Source organism: Vigna radiata, chromosome 1, assembly GCF_000741045.1.
Source record: "Vigna radiata var. radiata cultivar VC1973A chromosome 1, Vradiata_ver6, whole genome shotgun sequence".
NCBI lineage: Eukaryota > Viridiplantae > Streptophyta > Magnoliopsida > Fabales > Fabaceae > Vigna > Vigna radiata.
This window is the reverse complement of record NC_028351.1, coordinates 5,664,488-5,686,922: the sequence shown is the minus strand read 5'-3', so window position 1 is coordinate 5,686,922 and position 22,435 is coordinate 5,664,488. Positions and strand designations below refer to the sequence as shown.

The following is a 22,435-nucleotide window of genomic DNA, read 5'->3' as shown; positions in this document are numbered from 1 at the left end:
CTATTTTTAAAATTTAAATATTTTTTATAGTAAAAAAAACATATTTTTATCATTTTAGTGACAAATTTTGTTTATTCAAATATTTTCTCATTATAAAATGATTATTTATTCTTTTATTATTTTAATAACTACTTTTTCAAATTTATTATTGGTAAAAAGTATTATAATGATGAAAAAATCCACAACTAATGATATTTTTGGTTTGGTATATGTTTTGATGTGTTTGGTCTTAGGTTAAGAAAAATAATATGTTCAAATTTATTTGAGTTGAAAAACGGAAACAACTTTTGTAAAGCATAATGAAAAACAATACCGAATTTTATGATTAAATCATTTTAAAATAAAACAATTTTTTTTATATAAAATCAAATTTAATAAGAAGTTAGGTACAAAATCACTCTGACAATTCAACACTCAAAATTTATAAATATAATACAATATTCGATAATTACATTGTATTTTATTTTTTGATTATCAACATTTTGAGTTAGAAAAGAAACATCGTAAAAATCTTATGTGGACATGTTGGGTTGCTCGATGAGATGGCAGCTAAGTGGATTTGATTCAAATACGTTTCAACGTGGAACTGAATACATGCAAATTGGAATCGAATACAAGGATGTTAGAATAGATTAAAACTTGCATTGCATCTCTACTTTCTCTACTTTTCGTCTGGTTTTATAATAATATTTTATTAATGTGAATCATAGATAAGAATAAGTGTTAAACATTTTTTTATAAAAAACAATACATCAATGCTACGAAATATTATTTTTTATGATTTAATAATTTTTTAAATATATTTTATTATTATAATTTTTTAGATAACTTATAATTTATAAGTTACTAAAATTATATTTTACAAATTTATTTTTATATGCCAAATATAAATACTGAAAACAATTTATATTCAGTGCATTAATGAAATATATGACAATAATTATTTTTCTATCAAAATTAATAATATTACTAATACAAGACTAAAATTAAAAATAAAAAGTATAACTTTAGATGTCAGAATTGAAAGAGATAAAATTAATAATTAAAACAAAAAATCTTTGAAAGCAATAGAGTAAGGAAGAAGGAAGGTAGTAAACAAATTGCTTTTCTATTTCTTCTTCATCGACAGAGCAAACCCTAGGCAGAGAGAAATCTCTGCAACACACGCACGCGCGTTCACCTCAAACACCAAAGCAAACCCTAGATTGACAGCGAAACCCCATGGGAACACCAGAGACGTCCCGGGAACCGTGCCCCGATCGCATCCTCGACGACATCGGCGGCGCGTTTGGCATGGGGGCGGTGGGTGGCTCTGCCTTCCATTTTCTCAAGGGTCTCTACAACTCTCCCAAGGGCGATCGCTTCGTCGGCGCCACTCAAGCCGTTCGCCTCAACGCCCCCCGCGTCGGTGGAAGCTTTGCCGTCTGGGGAGGCCTCTTCTCCGCCTTCGACTGCACCATGGTCTATGCGCGCCAGAAGGAGGACCCCTGGAACTCCATCGTTGCCGGGGCCGCTACCGGAGGTTTCCTCTCCATGCGCCAGGGCTTCGCCGCTTCCGCTCGTTCCGCCGCCTTCGGTGGCGTCCTCCTCGCTCTCATAGAGGGCGCCGGTATCATGCTCAACAAGTTCCTCAGCGCGCAGCAGCCTTTACCCATCATGATAGACGAGCCACCGCCACCGCCACCATCGACGCAGGAGGCAGCGGCGGCGCCAGGGTGGATCGGTGGGTGGTTCGGTGGAGGGAAGAAAGACGAGACTTCCACCGGTTCTGGAAGTGAAACGAAGATTCTTGAGAGTTTTGATGCACCCCCTGTGCCCAATTTTGAGTACAAGTAATTATCTAGGTTTGGTCTTTAGGGACATATGATTTGAGTTGAGAACTTACTATTGATCTTGTTATTGAACCTCACTTGATGATTGTCTATCATACAGTGATTTTATCACTTGTTTTCCCCTCTCTTTTTTTGTTGTCAGAATAACATGTCATGTAAGTGTAGTGGTAGGGTTTCATCATATTTATCTATGTATTTTTTTAATCTTGGTTTGAATATTTGAAAATTTACCTGATAGAGCTACTGGTTTATGGATACTGATTAACTTTGAATGCATCCTTTAACTGAAAATGATGCACAGATTGAGTGAAAGTCATGTTTTATGATTTTTTGTTTGGTTGGGGGAAGACATTCGAATACCTTCCCACAAGTGACAAATACTCAGAATGGGACGACACTTAATTCTTCAATATTCAATATTCACTTGTATGTAGATTTTCTATGGTTTCTTTCATTACTGTGTCCATCGTATGTTCCTGGATTTTAGTTTTTTTATCATGGCATGATTCGTGCTAGATTTTTTGTTATGCATGTATTGGTATTTGTTCACGCCCGAGAACACAATCACTGGAGACTCTTGAAAGTTTGGTGTGAACTTGAGAGTTCAATGAAATTGTAAGAATGGTTGTTTATTTTGAATTTTTAAAGGTCTCCTTTAGCTAGCTGAAAACAGTAGTACTACGCAATTGAGGGTGCTGTTTTGTAACTTTTGTTTGGTTGGCGTAGGATGTTATCCTCTCTATATCTCCACACAGGTTATGAAATACTGTGAATGGGGTGAATCTTCAACTTTTAGGTCCATATTATTTCTAATTGTTTGTTTTATTACTGTATCCACCATATTTTCCTGTTTTTTGATGTGAGTTTTGTCGTGATTTGTCTGTTATTATTGTTGGATTTCTTTTTCCAGTTAGGGGATATTGCTATTTGGTCATGCTCTAACACACTCTCAGTGGAGACTCTTAAAGTTCAGTGTGAACCCAAGAGTCAAATGAGCTCTAATGTTTGTGAGCTGTTAATATTTAAAACTGTGTTCTTTATTCTACCTTTTCTGGGGGTGTTACAAGTGTTCTTTATTCTGCATTGCTTGCGTATTTTCCTGGTTTACATTGGTCACTGGTTACAGTATCCATGGTGAATTCCGTAGTGTTTGTTTGGCACAATGTTGTTTATGTGATATTGATTTGGTACAAGGTGCACTTGTTGGATTGTGTTATGAAATTCAGCTGGTTTTATTGCTTTTTAGAGTAACACTAACTTTGAATCCTGAAAAGAGTCGCAATTCAATTTGGTTTTGAAATAAAATCACAGATTTAGTCTTTCAATTATTTTTCTTGTTGTTTTAGTAGTCTTTATCAAATTAATAATAAACGGATTTAGTTCTTGAAGAAACTATTACTAATCTACATATATGTTTGCTTTTAATCACTTATAAGATATAGTTAGTCATAGTTAATGTTTGATGTTTTGCTAACTTCATGAAATGATTAGCAACGTATAATTATTGTATATAAAGTATTTTTTTTAAATTTAATCATTCTAAGATAAAATTAATTATATTCATGTGTGATTAACCATGAGTAAACGTGGAATGCAAAATATGAGTGGGATACTAAGTGAACTCTTGAGTACAACACAGGACAGGTTTTGCTTCGTTGGGAAAAAAACACGCGTAACTGAATTTTAAACGCTCCTTTGTGAAATAAATAATTAAACTATCTTATATTGAATTACATTTTAACACCCTTCTTGAAAATATTAATGTATGAATTGCATATATCCTACGTTTGGTCGATGAAACAAGGAACCTGAAAATGACATATATATCCTAGGTTTGTGAAATAAATTGTTTTAAAAAAAATATTTTATACTGTATTAATATATGAAAAAATATTTTGGTACATCAATCAAGATGACTATACTCTTTTCATTTATTATTTGGTTTTACTTTCTACTTTTTTCCCCTTCGTTCAAATAACTACACTATCTACTCTTTATTTTTTCTCTTAGAGCTCCATGTTTTCACACCAAGATCGTGATTGATAATCTTAAAAACAAATGGAGACAAATTATAATTCAAAGGCTAATTCTTTTATGGTTTTGTATTTATCTAAATTAAAAGTGAATTGTTTACAAGAAGGCCAGAAATTAAAATAGATAAACACATGGTTTTCTCACAGACATTAGTATAGTGGTCAAAATGTGTTTCATAATATAATCTTTATTGGCGTCGATGGTTATAATGTGCACATTGGACATGATCAAAAGTAGAAATATTACTCACTTCACTAATCATAAGTTACATGTATATTCAGTTAGGTTGAGTGCCACTATCTTATTCTTATTCATACAATAGAAGAGCAAGTGGAAGAATGTTTCTGCTAATGCTTAATCACAAATTTCTCTCGACAATAATTACATAACAAATCATAAGCCGGTGCTTAGTGTGTACACAGTTTGGATCTCTTGCTCAATCATTCGAACAATGACTTTTTTCATTTTGAGTTATTATTGTGCAAGTAATAACACAATATGAATTCTCAGTAACTGATGGAATAGAATATTTAGATATATTTCGTTAGCATAAACTATAACTATAACTCTAATATCATACTAAAAAATGAATTTTAAACTTAATTCAATTCTAAAAAAGGTTTTGTAAATTAAGATTTCAGTTATGTTATAAATTGATCTTCTATATGTATGAAACTTTCCACAATCAGAACATTACCCCTACATCATGATACACGCACAAGCACATTTTCATGGCAAACCATGTTACATTGCTTGACCAACAAATCATTCGAAATTTGTCATCAAATCTGATTGGTGAATAGCAAAGAAGCATTGGCCTTAGATACATGTATGCATTCACGAAGTCAAGGTCTTCCAATAAATGGAAATTTTCTCACTGTCCTTTATGGTGGATTGTGACTTCAAGGACTAACACTTTCCAGAGATGCGTGTTTCTTGAGTTGGAAATACAAACAAGACACTCAACACGAATAGACCACATCATAGATGTTTCATAACTGTTCAGTCCAAGTTTATAGTGAAAAATGTCTTCTTTCTCTTCCTTTGCAAATCAACTGCATTTCAGAACCACTGCACAAACACATGACAATACCATTTTACTACTATCTAACCATTTTCCTATTCCTGAGCTGTGTAAACTCTCAGACTCAGCTGCAAGATCAAGAACATGCAGTGTTACTGCAGATAAAACAGCACCTACAAAACCCTTCGTTCCTCAGTCACTGGACCCCTTCAAACACCCGTCACTGCTCCTGGTCAGAGATAACATGCACTGGTGACTCTGTCACTGGATTAACTCTGTTCAACAGAAGTATCAATCAAACACTTCCCGATTTCATGTGTGACCTCAAAAATCTCTCACATGTTAATTTCAGCTTTAATTCCATTCCGGGGGAGTTTCCAACTTTTCTCTATAAATGTTCCAAGCTGGTGTCATTGGACCTTGAAGGGAATGAATTTTCTGGTAGCATTCCTAATGACATAGACAAGTTGGTTAACTTGCAGCATCTTAATCTCGGTTCCACCTGCTTTAGTGGTGATATTCCTGCAAGCATTGGAGGGTTGAAGCAACTGAGATTTCTTCAACTTCACTATTGTCTGTTTAATGGCACTTTTCCTTCTGAGAGTATTGCCAACTTGTTCAATCTTGAATTCTTGGACATATCGTCTAACTTAGCGCTCCCTCCTTCCATGTTCCCATCAGGCCTGACCCAGCTGAAAAAACTGAAGTTCTTGCACATGTACAGTTCAAACTTCTTCGGGGAAATTCCTGATACCATCGGAGAACTGGTGGCTTTAGAGAATTTGGATTTGTCACGAAGCAATTTCAGTGGACGCATTCCCAAAGGCTTGTTCATGCTCAGGAATTTGACCATACTCTACCTCTTCAATAACAGTCTCTCTGGGGAGATTCCTGGTGAGATTGAAGCATTGAATTTGATCGAACTCGATCTTGCACAGAACAATCTCGCAGGGAGAATACCTCAAGATTTTGGGAAGCTTCAAAAGTTAAGATGGTTAAGTTTGTCTCTCAATAACTTGTCAGGGGAGATTCCACAAGGCTTAGGCCGTCTTCCATCTCTCAAACATATTCATATCATGTTCAACAATTTTTCAGGTATTCTTCCTCCTGATTTAGGTCGCTACTCGGAGCTCAAAACATTTCTGGTTGCAAACAATAGTTTCAGTGGAAAGCTCCCGGAGAACTTATGCTATCATGGTCAGTTACAGAATTTATCTGCTTATTGTAATTATCTGAGTGGGAACTTACCAGAGTCACTTGGCCACTGTAGTAGTTTGACTGATGTAAAAATTTATAGCAATGAGTTTTCTGGCAACATTCCTAGTGGTCTTTGGACTCTCAACTTGTCAGATTTCATGGTGAGCAATAACAAGTTCACTGGTGATCTTCCTGAGAGATTTTCCCCAACTATTTCACGCTTGGAGATAAGTCACAACCAGTTTTCTGGTAGGATTCCAACTGGGGTATCTTCATGGACTAACATGGTTGTGTTTAAAGCCAGTGAGAACTACCTCAATGGGAGTGTTCCAAAGGAGTTAACAAATCTTTCCATGCTAACAACTCTATTGCTTGATCATAACCATCTCACAGGGCCACTTCCATCAGATATAATATCATGGAAGTCCCTAGAGAATCTAAATTTGAGCCATAACCAACTCTACGGAAAAATCCCAGATGTAATTTGTCAGTTGCCTGTCCTCAATCAGCTTGACCTGTCAGAAAACCAGTTCACAGGTCAAGTTCCTTCACTACTTCCTAGACTCACTAATCTCAACCTATCCTCTAATCATCTTATAGGGAAGGTTCCATATGAGTTTGAAAACTCTGTGTATTCCACCAGCTTCTTGAACAATCCTGGCCTCTGTGCTGATACCCCAGTACTGAATCTAAGGCTGTGCAGTGTTGGTGCTGGCTTTGAAAAGAGAACCAAAGGCTCTTCTTGGTCTGTTGCTTTGATTCTGTGTCTGGTGGCAGTAGCCTTCTTGTTGGCTTTGCTGATATCAATCTTGATTATCAAACTTTTCAGAAGAGGGAAACATGTGTTGGATAACTCATGGAAACTCGTTTCCTTTCAAAGGTTGAATTTTAACGAATCAGACATACTGTCATCAATGACAGAACAAAATGTTATTGGAAGTGGTGGATTTGGCACAGTGTACCGTGTCCCTGTTGATGGTTTAGACTATATTGCTGTGAAAAAGATCTCAAGCAACAGAAAGTTAGACCGAAAGCTAGAGAGCTCATTTCGTGCAGAAGTGAAAATACTGAGCAACATTCGTCATAAAAACATTGTGAAGTTGTTGTGTTGCATCTCTAATGAGGACTCTATGCTCCTTGTGTATGAGTATTTGGAAAACCGTAGCTTAGACAGGTGGCTGCACAATAAGGACAAATCATCAACTGTGTCGGTTTCAGTCGATCATTTTGTGCTTGACTGGCCAAAGAGATTGAAAATTTCCATTGGGGTTGCTCATGGTCTGTGCTACATGCACCATGATTGCTTTCCACCGATTGTTCACAGAGATGTAAAAACAAGCAACATCCTTTTGGATGCTCAATTCAATGCAAAAGTAGCTGATTTTGGTCTGGCTAGGATGTTAATGAAGCTAGGGGATCTTGCTACCATGTCTTCAGTGGTTGGCTCATTTGGCTACATGGCTCCAGGTGAATGATCACCTCTTAATCAATTCTTTGCTTTTCTTAATCGAGATATACTTTTATAATCATTTTATCTCGTTAAAGGAATGTAAAAGTGTATCATGGTACTAATATTCTTGCAGAATATGTTCAAACAAGGCGAGCTAGTGAGAAGATTGATGTATTCAGCTATGGGGTTGTGCTACTGGAGCTGACAACTGGTAAAGAAGCTAATTATGGTGATGAACACTCTTCTCTTGCAGAGTGGGCATGGCGTCAGATTATTGTGGGAAGCAAGATAGAAGAGCTGCTAGACAATGATTTCATGGATCCAAGTTACAGAAATGAAATGTGCAGTGTTTTCAAAGTTGGTGTCTTGTGCACTTCCACACTTCCTGCTAATAGGCCTTCCATGAAAGAGGTGCTACACATGTTGGTCACCATAGGAGAAGGATTTGCTTTTGGAGAGGGGAATGTTAGGCACTTTGATGGTGTTCCTCTTCTTAAGAATTCAAGATGGGAGTGTAGGTTTGATGATGTTATTGATAATGATAGTGATTAGTGAGTAATGAACAATGAACAATGTGTTTGTTTAAAGATAATGATAGTGATTAGTGAGTAATGAAAAATGAACAATGAATAATTAACAATGTATATTTCCTTTTTAGAAGAATGATATTTTAACAACATTTTTTTAACAATTTTTTTACAACAGAACACGTGTCATCATTTTATTGATCTGTTTGAATTTATTCTAAAAAAATATTTAAAATAGAAAAATTATCACTTTTCAAAAAGTTATCTTTTTCGCTCTTTTTAAGTGTTTAATGAGTTCATGGAAGCCATTGAAATGACTTAAACATCAACCAAATATAATCTCACCAACCACTTTTAATTGGTTCATGTTTACATTTTCCATTAGCCAAACACGACTTAACCCATTTTACTCCTTTACTCAGTAAAGCACTGTCTGTAAACATAATGGAAAAAGCCTTAAATGATTTAAAACTTGTAATTATTGCTAAAAGAAAAGCATTAAAATGAAGATAATGGAAGACTTGACCACTAAAGTATTATGAAAGTATAATTAACTTTAGTGGTCTTCTTTAAGTCAACCCTTTTCCTTTTAGATTCTGTGTGGAAGCACGTTGTGAACAAAAATGGAGAAAGTAGTTTCATTGACGTAAAAGTGATTGTTTATAATGTTTTTGTTCAATTCAAAAAATCATGTTTCTTCAATTAAAATTAATTTGAATTGAATCATAATTTTTTAGTTAGCAATATGTCGGAAACTTTTTTTTTTTATTATTATGTGTACCCCGAACATGTCATATGTTGTTGTGTGAAAAATAATTTTTGTAGTTGTTTTATCTCTCTATAATCAATTATTCATATTTTTTTAAATTGTTTGTAGGTTTATTTTATTATTATTATTTATTATTATTATTATTAATAACGTAAACTTGAGTAATTAAACTCATAATAGTAAACAAATAAATTATTAATAATAAATAACTTTATAAAAATAAATAAAATAATTTTTTGTTTATTTATTTCTTTCGAGCTAAATGATTCACATGTTTACTTTTTTTTTTCTTACTTTTTCTTTTCTCCTTTACCCCCTACGTTATTTTCTTATCCAATTTCAACTTGATTTTAGGAAGAAAAATTAAGTAAAATTCCCGTAAAAAAAGTTAAAAAAAAAAACTAATTTATAGTTTCATTTTATTGTCATGCATAATATAACGTTCCATTATTTAGATATATTTTTTCTTTCAATTTTTGCGTGTTGATTATTTTAAAATTTTAATAATATTAATATAAATAAATCGTCAGGAATGAAAATTTTAGTAAAGTATAAAGATCTAAAATATAGTATAGAACTTACAAAAGCAAGTTACCAAAAAGTGATGGATTTTTATTATTTAAGTAAAATTTCATTAGAGTTATTTAATACGACCTACATCACAAAACAAAGTTAATATTTTTTATAAAGATATTTTATTGTTAGATATGTTTTTAATTTTAAAATTTAATATGAAATTATTTTTTAAACTTGATATAATTTAGTCTTTAAATTTTAGAAAATAAATGTAATTATTATAATCTAATTACATTAAATTTATTCCACGTATTAAGTGAAGTTTTAAATTAATATTTAAGTTATTTATATTATTTAATTTATTCTAACTCATATGTTAATAAAGAATATCATTTAAACATTAAAAAGTTAATTCAGATGTTATATAAATACAAATTATAATTTCACATATAAATTTAAAATTAAAAAAATATTTAATCTTATTTTTTATAGTACCAAATAAAAAAATAATATTTAAAAACATTTTATTGCTTTGAATTTGGATTTATTCTATTTTTCTCATCAAACTTTAAATTTATATTTTTTGTAGAATACAATTTTTTTTTCTTTTGCTTAAATATAATTAAATATTTCTCTATCGTTTTAATTAATTTCTATATATTTAGATAAAAAAAAAGTCGTAAACACTATAGCAATTCTTCATGTTTGTAATTATACTTTTATTTTTATTTAAAATATTCAAAACAGTTTACCTTTTAAAACAATTATTTTGTTGAACATTTGGCTGCAGAAGCTATGATTAAAAATCCAAAGGTTATAAACTGTGAAAATAACTGCAATTAACATTTATTTCAATAAAACTAATTTTAATTAAAGGTTAAATATGTTTTTAGTCCCTATACTTTGGAGCGATTTTGGTTTTAGTCCTTCTTTCGAACTATGTTACAATTTAGTCCTTCAACTTTAGAAAACTCTGGTTTTAGTCTTTTTTACCAATTTTTTTTAACTTTATTTGTTGTTTCAAACGTGTTTCTCAGTTAACATTGAAACAAAAATGTGTCAAACAGTGTAAACAATCCAAATGTTACAATTAAACATGCTTGAAACAAAAAAACAAAGTTAAGAAAATTTGGTAAAAAGGACCAAAACCAGAGTTTGATAAAGTTGAAGGACTAAATTGTAACATAGTTTGAAAGAGGGACTAAAACCAAAATTGCCCCAAAGTATAAGGATTAAAAACATATTTAACCCTTTAATTAACTTGTGCTACTTTTATGTTCTAAAGTATTTTTTTTTTAATTAAAATGTAATACATGTATTTATCATTTGCAAATTAGCATGTAAATATATTTTATCCTTGAACACATGTATGTAACTATATTAAATTGAAATCAAGATGAATAATTAAAAAATAAAAACGGTGAAACATATAGTTGAGTCTATAAAAGAATTTGGTGAGTTTTTTTATTTATTTTTTATTTATTTTTTTACATGTAGAAAAAATTGATTCGGTTGATCTTAAAATAAGACAAATGATATAATATTATAAAGAAGTATAAAAAAAATATAAAATACTAAACGAGGAAGGTTTAATAAATTTAGATATTATTATCTATTCTCAATGGCTTGCAAAATACAAAAGAAATACATGGATCATTGGGCCAATAGATTTCTGATTATTGATAAGAATTAAAATACCAAACAAATTAATGGTGCTTTATTAATTTTCAACACGACAAAGATGAAACAAATGTAAACATATTGATTCATGGTATTAATTTTAAAAAATTAAATACTAGACATCTTCATATTTAATCAAAATTTTAATATTAACGTGTATCCAACTTTTCTATTTAATATATACAAAATTATGAAATTAAATTAATAAAAACTTTGATAATTTTAATGAGTGGATAATTTGGATTGTTAAATTATATGGTAGACATGCATTTCATTATTCAGTGTACTATTTTAAGAAATTGAAGTGAATTTTTTGGCATTTTGGCTCCTTCTACAGTTCCCTTAGAAAGAAGGCAACAATCATTTTCTGAATGGTGTTGCCAGCATCTAGATTGAGACTTCAATCAACCATTTTCTGATGAACTTTGATTGAAATTTCCTCCTAAATCAAAGGATAAAACTAGAAAACAAAAAGTTTTGTTGGAAAAGAAAAGTATATACAAAGTAGAAATTATACAAAGACAATCCAATTTCATCCAAGTGTTTGTAGGATTGAATTGTGTTAGAAATACAAGTATGTTATTAGATAAAAAAATAACGACTTTTATATTTATTTGACACTCAATTCATAGTTAAAAAGATAATAAATAAGTGAATTTTTGTATTTTTTTAAAAATAAAAATTAAAATAGAATAGTATTAAATGAATATAGAAAATTCACGTGTGTCAATATATATATATATATATATATATATATATTTTGTATAAAATGAAAAATAAAATTTTGAATATAAAAAAAATCCATATATCTATTATTTTAAAATTTTGAATATAAAAAAGAAAAATTATAAATTTATTTTTAAAGTTAAAATTTTAGATTAAAAGTAATGTGAAATTGACCAGATTTATTAACCATTTAGAATGAAAATGAATTTAAAATAAGAAAAATAGTACTTTTCACACACACAAATTTTTTATATTCATTTATACTATTTTTTTTTAAACTTTTTTATTCTCTTATTTTTAAAAAATAAAAAAAATTCAACTTTTATAACAAATTTACCTTTTTATAATATATATATATATATATATATATATATATTATATATATATAAAATGAATATCTCTTTTCCATTACACTTAAAATAATCCTAATTAATATTTTATTTCCACCTTCATAAAGTCTCTGGGACACGAGTGGGAGAAAATTCTAAGTTCACAGGTCTTGTTAGTTTATTTAGTTTTATGTTTGACCAGTGATTCTTTTATTTTCTCATCAACCCATTGATCATCCATTACTCTAAATCATTGCATAGAATATTTGAAATGGGTGAAAAGTCAATCACTTTGGTAATTTATAATGGGTGCTGAATATTCATCAACATTTTTTTAATAATAATAATCATAAAAATTAGTAGAAATAATACTAGAATAAGACGTAAATAATATTAAAATATTATAAAAAATATTTTTAAAGTATTATTATTTTTTAACTCTATCTTCTAACTGAGAATCAGAATCTGATGCAAAAGTCTGCTAACATCTTCTGATAGATATTCTTCAAAGATGTTATTTGAAGAAGGTTTTTCACTTTTCGCAGAAGAATACTACGAGGATAAGTTATGATGCAGAAGCAACAGATTACAATAATGCAGAATTCTATAATGGAATTTTTATATAATTATATTATGTGGAAAGTTTATATCTATCTAATTTTTAAATGCTCATAAACTTAATATCTAGCTTCAGGAACTGGACTTCTACATAAAAAAATAGACATCATGAGCAAAATTCCAGATGGAAACACCCATTGGCTCGATGGTTACAAGGTGGTCTTCAACTGCTATTGCTGCGTGACTTGACCGAAGTGTTCAAACATAGATGTTTTTGTTTTGATTTCTCTGTGGTAGTTGTACTTTTCGCAGTTCCACTTCTATGTATTTTCTATCCATACATTGCCTTTGACTTTCTGACCCGCCAAATTTGAATGGTATGTTTCAAGGAAACCAACAATTCTCAACTTTTCATCATGTAAAAACCAAACATCATACCATGAAATCTGTAAACAAGTTAGCTTCTTTTCTTTTCAAACTTGAAAAACTCAATCACCAAGATGAAACTCTTCACCCCATCATCATCATCATCATCATCATCATATATTAAACTGCTACTTCAGTCTATTGTGATCTTACTCCTGGTTTTTACTCGTGCAAACTCTGAGTCTCAATCTCAGTTGCATGATCAAGAACATGCAATCTTACTGAGGATAAAGCAGTACCTTGAAAACTCTTCATATCTCAGTCACTGGACATCATCAAACATCTCTCACTGCTCTTGGCCAGAGATAACGTGCAGCAACGATGATTCTGTCACTGGGTTGACATTGTCCAACAATAGCATCTTTCAGACCATACCCTCTTTCATATGTGACCTCAAAAACCTCACACACGTTGATTTCTACAACAATCTGATTCCTGGGGAGTTCCCAACACATCTCCTCAATTGCTCCAAGTTGGAGTACCTAGACCTGTCTATGAACAACTTTGTTGGCAGCATCCCTCGTGACATTGGCAACTTATCTAATCTGCAGTTTCTTAACCTTGGTTACACCAATTTCTCTGGTGACATTCCTTCTAGCATTGGAAGTCTAAAGCAGCTCACAAATCTTCAACTTCAGAATTGCCTATTCAATGGAAGTATCCCCTCTGAGATTGGCAACTTGTCCAATCTTGAATTCTTGGATTTGTCATCTAACTCCTTGTTCCCTCCTTCGAGGTTGCATGATAACTGGATGCGGTTGAGCAAGTTGAAGTTCTTTTTCATGTTTGACTGCAACTTGGTTGGGGAGATCCCTGAAACCATTGGAAACATGGTGGCTTTGGAGAGATTGGATCTATCGCAGAACGATTTAAGTGGTGAAATTCCCGGGGGTTTGTTCATGCTGAAGAATCTGAACATAATATTTCTATCTAGAAACAAGCTTTCTGGGGAAATACCTGATGTGGTTGAAGCACTGAATTTGACCATCATTGATCTACCGCAAAATTCTCTCTCAGGAAAAATACCAGATGGTTTTGGAAAGCTTCAAAATTTAACTGGTTTGGCTTTGTCTTTAAATAACTTACATGGGGAGATACCACAGAGCATAGGCCTTCTTCCATCTCTGATAGATTTTAAAGTGTTTTCCAACAATTTATCAGGTACTCTTCCTCCTGACTTTGGCCGCCACTCAATGCTTAAAACCTTTTTGATTTCAAATAATAGTTTTACTGGAAAGCTACCCGAGAACTTGTGCTATAATGGTCACTTGGAAAACTTAACTACCTATGAAAATCATCTCAGTGGGGAGTTGCCACAATCACTTGGTAATTGTAGCAGCTTGACAGATCTGAAAATTTATAGTAACCAGTTTTCTGGTAGCATTCCAAGTGGTCTTTGGACTTTCAATTTGTCAACTTTCATGGTGAGCCATAACAATTTCACTGGTGAGCTTCCTGAGAGATTGTCCTCAACTATTTCGCGGTTGGAGATAGATTACAATCAGTTTTATGGTAGGATTCCAACTGGGGTGTCTTCATGGACTAATGTGGTTGTGTTTCAAGCCAGTAAGAACAACCTTAATGAGAGTATTCCAAGAGAGTTAACAGCTCTTCCCATGCTAACAACACTATTGCTTGATCAAAACCAGCTCACAGGGTCACTTCCGTCTGATATAATATCATGGAAATCCCTTAGGAATCTAAATTTGCGACAAAACCAACTCTCTGGACATATTCCTGATTCAATTGGTCATTTACCTAATCTCAACCAACTTGATCTGTCAGAAAATCAGTTCTCGGGTCAAATTCCTTCTCTTCCTTCCAGACTCACCAATCTCAATCTTTCCTCCAATTATTTGACAGGGAGGGTTCCAAGTACTTTTGAAAATTCTGCTTTTGAAACTAGCTTTTTGAACAATTCTGACCTCTGTTCTGATACCCCAGCACTGAATCTCACGTCGTGTAATCATAGCCCTCAAAGTGAAAGCAATGACTCATCTTGGTCTGTTGCTTTGATCATAAGTTTGGTGGTAGTGGCCTGTTTCCTGGCTTTGTTGGCATTGTTCTTGAGCATCAGATTTTACAGAAAAAGAAAGAGTGGATTGGATAGGTCATGGAAGCTCATTTCTTTCCAAAGGCTGAGTTTCACTGAATCAAACATAGTGTCATCATTGACAGAAAATAATATTATTGGCAGTGGTGGCTATGGTGCAGTATACCGCGCTGCAGTTGATGGTTTAGGCTATGTTGCTGTCAAGAAGATATGGGACAGTAAAAAGATAGACAAGAAGCTTGAGAGCTCATTTCACACTGAAGTTAAAATATTGAGCAGCATTCGTCACAAAAACATTGTGAAGTTGATGTGTTGTATCTCTAAAGAGGACTCTATGCTCCTTGTGTATGAGTATGTGGAAAACCACAGCCTTGACAGGTGGTTGCACAGGAAGAATAAGTCATCATCAGCTGTTTCAGGTTCACTCCATCATGTTGCCCTTGATTGGCCAAAGAGATTGCATATAGCAATTGGAACTGCACAAGGTTTGAGCTACATGCATCATGATTGTTCGCCACCTATTGTTCATCGAGATGTGAAAACAAGCAACATTCTTTTGGATGATCAATTCAATGCAAAAGTTGCTGATTTTGGTTTGGCCAGGATCTTGATGAAACCAGGGGAACTTGCCACCATGTCAGCTGTGATTGGATCATTTGGCTATATGGCTCCAGGTGAATGAAGTACCAAAATTTAGTTTCCTTCAAAGTAAACATAGCACAAAACTTTGATACACTAACATGAGTACTATTTAGACCATTTTCTAATCAAAACTGACAATTTATCAGTAATCACAGTGCAAACCTCACTTTACAATCAATTTTTATGAGATTGAGTTAAACATAAAGTCCATCTTTTAACAAATCATTACCAACTTTAGTTGTGAAGATTATATACTAATTTTTTATTGGGAACAACAACAATTACATCTTCAATACTATATCTAAGTTTTGTCCATAAATATATTGCTTGGTTAAGTTATCCCTTGGTAGAACTCATAAGTTTAACATGAATGATTTTTGACACACTTGAATTGCAGAATATATTCAAACAACTCGAGTAAGTGAAAAGATTGATGTGTTCAGCTTTGGGGTAATCCTATTGGAACTTACAACTGGCAAAGAAGCTAATTATGGTGATGAGCACTCATCTCTTGCAGAGTGGGCGTGGCGTCACCATCAATTAGGAAGCAACATAGAAGAGCTGCTAGATAAAGAAGTCATGGAATCCAGTTACTCAGGTGAAATGTGTAAGGTTTTCAAACTAGGTCTCATGTGCACTGCAACACTTCCTTCTACTAGACCATCCATGAAAGAGGTTCTACAAGTTTTGCTTTCTTGTGAAGAATCATTTTCTAAGGGAGAGAGTAATATTGGCCACTGTGATGATGTTGTTCCCTTTCTTAAAAATTCAAGAAGAGAGCACAAGTTGGATATTGATATTGATAGCTAGCTAGATAGGTGTCATGTTGAAGTTGAAGCTTAGTAGTAATGTGAGTGTAAATCACCAACTGAACATCCATGGAGATTATTACCAATTCTAGAATTGACTTCAGTGACACACAGCCACAGGATTGAAGATTTAGAACATCAATACTGCAGAATGCTTGAAAAGTCACAAAATTCAAGTACTTCGTTTTGGTACATGAGATAAATCTTCAAGGACGGTGACTAGGTACCTGGATTCCAATTAATCCCTAAGAGAATCTTTCAAGTATTTTGTAACTTATCTCTAGTACTTAATATTTTAGGTTAAATATATTTTTAGTAAATCAATTTTAACACGAAATTAAAATTTGTCAGTGTTTAAAATTTTGATATATTTGGATTAAAAAGGCTTTATATATTCTTTATTGATTGAAGCACAAAGTTCTAGGGTTGTGAGCTGATTGATATCACCAAAAATAAAATTTTATGCCCAGTTCAACAATTGAAGATTTTTATGCACTTAACTAATTAACAAGCATTTAAGATATGATTTTTAGAATAAAATAGACAAATTTGTTATATTATATTCCTCAATACATGATTTGATGTTAGTAATAAAAGTATTTATACTGACATTCTAATTATATTCTATTTGGAAACCAAGATAAGAAAACTAAAATACATAATTTATAATATCAAATGGACAGAATTGGGAAAGTAATATGCTAAAGAAAAGAACATCACAGGAATAGTCAATATCAGTATGCTTACTAGAAGGCTTTTGCATACTTCTATGTTCACAAATCTTTTCATTGACTATTCAAAAGTGTAAAGTATTTGTGGTGCTGATGAAAAGGGAAAGAAAGAAAAAAAGAATACGAAGTTGATGTGATAAGGTTCTAAAATACTATCATAAATTTCGGCAATGCATAGTGGTTTTGTACATGGATTTTAAAACTGTGGCTGTCTCTTGGTCTGTGTTCACATTCACACGTGAATCGAGGTCAAAGTTTTGTGGTGATTGACGCAAACTATTCTAAATAATTGAAATAGTTGGCTCTTAGTTATAGTAAAACAGAGGATCAAACCTACTAAAAGCCTTGAAACACCTAGAGTCAGAGTAAAGAAAACATCTCCAGGTTGGAAACCATAACGTGAAGTCTAGAAGATATAATATTGATCACATAATACCTACTTTAATATGTTTTAGTGGCCCCATTATTCTATTATTCTCTTGCTGAATCTTAAACATTTGATTTGGATTTTAAATCTAACTCAACACATATTCGTAACTCGAAGAAACTAGACATTAATAGGTGGTTTAATAGTAACTTGATAACAGGTGATATGATATTCCAATAAATAACAAATCTTCTTATAGAGAATAGTACATGAGATCTAACAAATAACAAATCTGTTGACAGATAATAGTACATGGGATCTATCAAACAACAAATTTCGTTAGAATAGACTTCAACTTATAATTATGATATTATATAAGAAGTGAATTTTAAGCTTTGTTGAACCTCACAAAATCGACTTATCTTCTGAGTGAATCTTAAATATTTCTGCATACCAATTCTTCAATGTATTGAAATTCATTAAATGGAATATTTGACTGCATATTTAAGAGAAATGTTATTTGTTAAACATGTCAGACTATACTGGTAAAAGAACCCTCATAACTATGGAAGAATACTAAAAATAAAAGCTACCTTTACTAATTTATTTGACACAAAGCAATGCTATTACTGTAATATCTTAACAAAAGTGTTCAATCCGTGGTCTCTCAGCTGACCCACATGAAATTGGCATTATGCAGAATAGGTAAATTATTGGCATGCCAATTTTGAAAGCAAGCCATGAAGTCAATCATCATTCAACTTGTCAGTCATACTCTGTGTGTGTGTGGTTGTTGCCAACAAGAAAAGTAATTGATTCTCATACATTATCTCTTCATTATTGAATGGCACCATGAGATATCTAGAAACAATTGATACAACAAGATGAAAAAATTCACCTCATCATGTGTCAAAATGCCAATCCTCTCTCTTCTCTCCTTCCTCTTTCTGATCTTTGCAAACTCTCAGTCTCACTCTTTGATGTATGATGAAGAGCATGCAGTCCTATTGAGGATAAAACAATACCTGCAAAATCCACCGTTTCTCAATCACTGGATCCCATCAAACTCCTCACATTGCACTTGGCCGGAGATCACATGCATCAATGGCTCAGTCACTTCACTGACTATGTACAACACTAACATCACTCAAACACTGCCACATTTCTTATGTGACCTCAAAAACCTCACACATGTAGATTTTCAGTTGAATTTCCTTCCTGGGGAGTTCCCGAAATCTCTCTACAACTGCTCCAAGCTTGAGTACCTTGACCTCTCACAGAACCTCTTCGTTGGTAAGATTCCTGATGACATTGACCACTTGGATGGCTTGCGTTTTCTTAGCCTTGGTGGCAACAACTTCTCTGGTGATATTCCAGCCAGCATGGGGAGGTTGAAGGAGCTACGAAGCCTTCAACTTCATCAGTGTCTTTTCAATGGTACTTTCCCTGCTGAAATTGGGAATTTGTCCAACCTTGAGGAGTTGTATGTGTTCTCAAACCACATGTTCCCTCCTACAAAGTTTCCATCAAGCTTGACCCAGTTGAGCAAATTGAAGATCTTTTATATGCAGGAATCCAACTTGGTAGGGGAAATCCCCGAAACCATTGGAAACATGGTGGCATTGGAGGAATTGGATTTGTCCGTAAACGATTTGAGTGGAGAAATTCCCAAAAGTTTGTTCATGCTGAAAAACCTGAGCAAACTATATATTTACAAGAACAGCCTCTCTGGGGAGATACCTGAAGTGGTTGAAGCATTCAACTTGACAGAACTTGATCTTTCATACAATAATCTTAGTGGGAAAATACCAGATGATTTGGGAAAGCTCAGCAAGTTAATATTTTTGTCTCTGTCTACTAACCAATTATCAGGGAAGGTACCAGAAAGCATTGGTAGTCTGCCAGCTCTGACTGATTTTGTTGTTTTTCACAACAATTTATCAGGCACTCTTCCACCAGATTTCGGTCGGATCTCAAAGCTTGAAACTTTTCAGGTTGCATCTAATAGTTTCACAGGAAATTTGCCAGAGAACTTGTGCTACCATGGAAGGTTAGTTGGTTTAACTGCTTTCGACAATAACCTGAGAGGGGAGTTGCCAGAATCTTTAGGAAGTTGCAGTAGCCTGCAAATTCTGAGCGTTGAAAACAATGAACTTTTTGGCGACATTCCTAGTGGTCTATGGACATCTTCTAATATACAAACCATTAAGATAAACGAAAACAAGTTCACTGGTCAGCTTCCTGAAAGATTGTCCGAGAATCTTTCAGACATAGGCATAGGTTACAATCAGTTTTCTGGTAGAATTCCACATGGAGTGTCTTCCTGGAAGAATCTTGTGAAATTTAATGCCAGTAACAACCTCTTCAATGGTAGTATTCCACTGGAGCTAACATCTCTTCCTGACCTAACAATTCTTCTGCTTGATCATAACCAGTTCACAGGACCACTTCCTTCAGATATAATATCATGGAAGTCCCTGATAAATCTAGATTTGAGCCACAATCAACTCTCTGGAGAAATCCCTCTTTCAATTGCCCAGTTGCCTGCCCTTAATATTTTGGATTTATCAGAGAACAGAATATCTGGCCAAATTCCACATCAACTAGCTCTTAAGAGACCCACAAATATCAATCTGTCCTCCAATAGTTTGGTAGGAAGGATTCCAAGTGAATTTGAAAATCTTGTTTATGCTAGCAGCTTTTTGAACAATCCTGGTCTCTGTGCTGACACTCCAGTACTAAACCTTATCTTATGCAATTCCAGGCCTCAAAGGGCAAAAATTGATAGAAGATATGCATCTCATGTTATAATCATAAGCCTGGTGGTAGCAGCCTCCTTGCTGGCTTTGTTGTCGTTATTTTTGATGATCAGAGTTTACAGAAAAAGAAAGCAGGAACTGAAAAGGTCATGGAAGCTCACTTCCTTTCAAAGGCTCAGTTTCACAAAAGGAAATATTGTGTCCTCAATGTCAGAACACAATATTATTGGCAGTGGTGGGTATGGTGCAGTATATCGTGTCGCTGTTGGTGATACAAACTATGTCGCAGTGAAGAAGATACTCAGTAACAGAAAGTTAGAGGAGAAGCTTGTAAGTTCATTTCTTGCAGAAGTTGAGATACTGAGCAATATTCGTCATAACAACATTGTGAAGTTGCTATGCTGCGTCTCCAAAGAGGATTCTCTTCTCCTTGTCTACGAGTATCTTGAAAACCATAGCCTTGATAGATGGCTGCACAACAAAAGTAAGCAGACAGCTTCAGGTTCAGTCCTTGACTGGCCAAAGAGATTACATATAGCCATTGGAGCCGCTCAAGGTTTGTGCTATATGCATCATGACTGCTTACCACCCGTTGTTCATCGTGATGTGAAAACAAGTAACATTCTGCTGGATTCTAAATTCAATGCCAAAGTTGCTGATTTTGGTCTGGCCATGATGTTGATGAAGCCAGAAGAACTTGCAACCATGTCAGCTGTGGCTGGCACATTTGGCTATATTGCTCCAGGTAAAAACAAGTTATAAATGTATCATTGGGAATGATCCAAGTGTAAATCTAAACTCCAGATTACATAAAAATGACAAGATTAAACATCATACAAGAAGAAAGATCCATAAATCCATTGTTTTGAATCATGTATTGCTATTGCTATTGCTTCAGTCTAAATTCTTCTGTCATAAGCCTAGTCTAAATTTTTTTCATGCATGAATTGCAGAATATGCTCAAACAACAAGGGTCAATGAGAAGATAGATGTCTATAGCTTTGGAGTAGTCCTATTGGAACTGACAACAGGAAAAGAAGCTAATCATGGAGATGAGTACTCATCTCTGGCAGAATGGGCGTGGCGCCACATTCAGGTAGGAACAGATGTAGAAGATATTTTGGACAAAGAAATTAAGGAAGCTTGTTACATGGATGAAATCTGCAACATCTTCAAACTTGGGGTGATGTGCACTGCAACACTTCCAGCTAGTAGACCTTCCATGAAGGAAGTCCTGAAAATTTTGCTCAGCTGCAGCAGTCCACTCAGCATTGGAGACAAGAATGTTGGCTTCTATGATTCTGCTCCACTTCTTAAGAATTCAAAATGGGAAAATAATATGGAATATTATACCGATGATGATTGAATGTTGATGACGCTAGGTGGTTTGCATCCTTGTTCAAGAATGTTATCTGTCTGATAAACTTTAACCAAATGGCTAGTTTTGAAGTCTGAAAATAAGACAATGAAAGTAGTAGACAGACTAAAGTAATTAGATAGAGTAGAACATGTATACAGGTTCAGTTTCAGCTCAGGTTATGGATTACTGTAATTGAAGTACTTTTCTAGGATCTTCATTTTCCATTTTTCTGAAGAAAAATAATCATAAGGTTTTCTTCATACTGTCACAAAATCAATGTTCTATTTGGAATAGTAATCTTAGTTTTATATCGAATAGAAAAATACAAAATTAAATATTATACAAGAAAGAGACTCAGGTTTTGAATTATAAGTATTTTGTGTTATAGTTTTGAATTTTTCTTTTCCAAAAATCAGTAGTTGCCTGGTCAATCAGAGAAATACAATGTTAAAACAAATATCTATTCTTTTTGTGCAAAACATTTAAAGATTCTGGGTTATACAACACAAATCTAAAGTTGTTTTTTGTGGTGGAGTGTATTTAATTAGAATATATAATATAAATCTTATTTTTAAAGTTAGATTTGTAAGATTAAGTTAAATATAAACTATTCAACTAACATGATATTTGATAATTTAGATAAATA

The 22,435-nt window shown here is 33.2% G+C and overlaps 4 protein-coding genes across 5 annotated transcripts; all 4 read left to right on the top strand.

The window, feature by feature from the left end:
- Positions 1-1,074: 1,074 nt before the first annotated feature.
- LOC106765020 (mitochondrial import inner membrane translocase subunit TIM17-2) lies at positions 1,075-2,123 on the top strand. The gene has a single exon (XM_014649506.2). It carries the CDS (start codon positions 1,222-1,224, stop codon positions 1,834-1,836), a length of 615 nt encoding a protein of 204 aa, XP_014504992.1. The 5' UTR covers positions 1,075-1,221; the 3' UTR covers positions 1,837-2,123.
- A 2,399-nt stretch (positions 2,124-4,522) lies between these two features.
- Positions 4,523-8,161, top strand: LOC106757098 (receptor-like protein kinase HSL1). 2 transcript variants are annotated; one of them, XM_022782757.1, is made up of 2 exons: positions 4,523-7,554; positions 7,791-8,161. In XM_022782757.1, the coding sequence occupies exons 1-2, from the start codon at positions 4,854-4,856 to the stop codon at positions 8,087-8,089; spliced, it is 3,000 nt and encodes a 999-aa protein (XP_022638478.1). In that variant the 5' UTR covers positions 4,523-4,853; the 3' UTR covers positions 8,090-8,161. The 2 variants fall into 2 exon arrangements, with proteins under 2 accessions (XP_022638478.1, XP_014495209.2); XM_014639723.2 differs by having other exon boundaries at positions 7,671-8,161.
- A 4,571-nt stretch (positions 8,162-12,732) lies between these two features.
- Positions 12,733-16,902, top strand: LOC106766147 (receptor-like protein kinase HSL1). The gene is made up of 2 exons (XM_014650919.2): positions 12,733-15,795; positions 16,161-16,902. The coding sequence occupies exons 1-2, from the start codon at positions 13,143-13,145 to the stop codon at positions 16,571-16,573; spliced, it is 3,066 nt and encodes a 1,021-aa protein (XP_014506405.1). The 5' UTR covers positions 12,733-13,142; the 3' UTR covers positions 16,574-16,902.
- A 1,488-nt stretch (positions 16,903-18,390) lies between these two features.
- Positions 18,391-22,049, top strand: LOC106772556 (receptor-like protein kinase 5). The gene is made up of 2 exons (XM_014659029.2): positions 18,391-21,174; positions 21,383-22,049. The coding sequence occupies exons 1-2, from the start codon at positions 18,555-18,557 to the stop codon at positions 21,793-21,795; spliced, it is 3,033 nt and encodes a 1,010-aa protein (XP_014514515.1). The 5' UTR covers positions 18,391-18,554; the 3' UTR covers positions 21,796-22,049.
- The last annotated feature ends 386 nt before the right edge of the window (positions 22,050-22,435 follow it).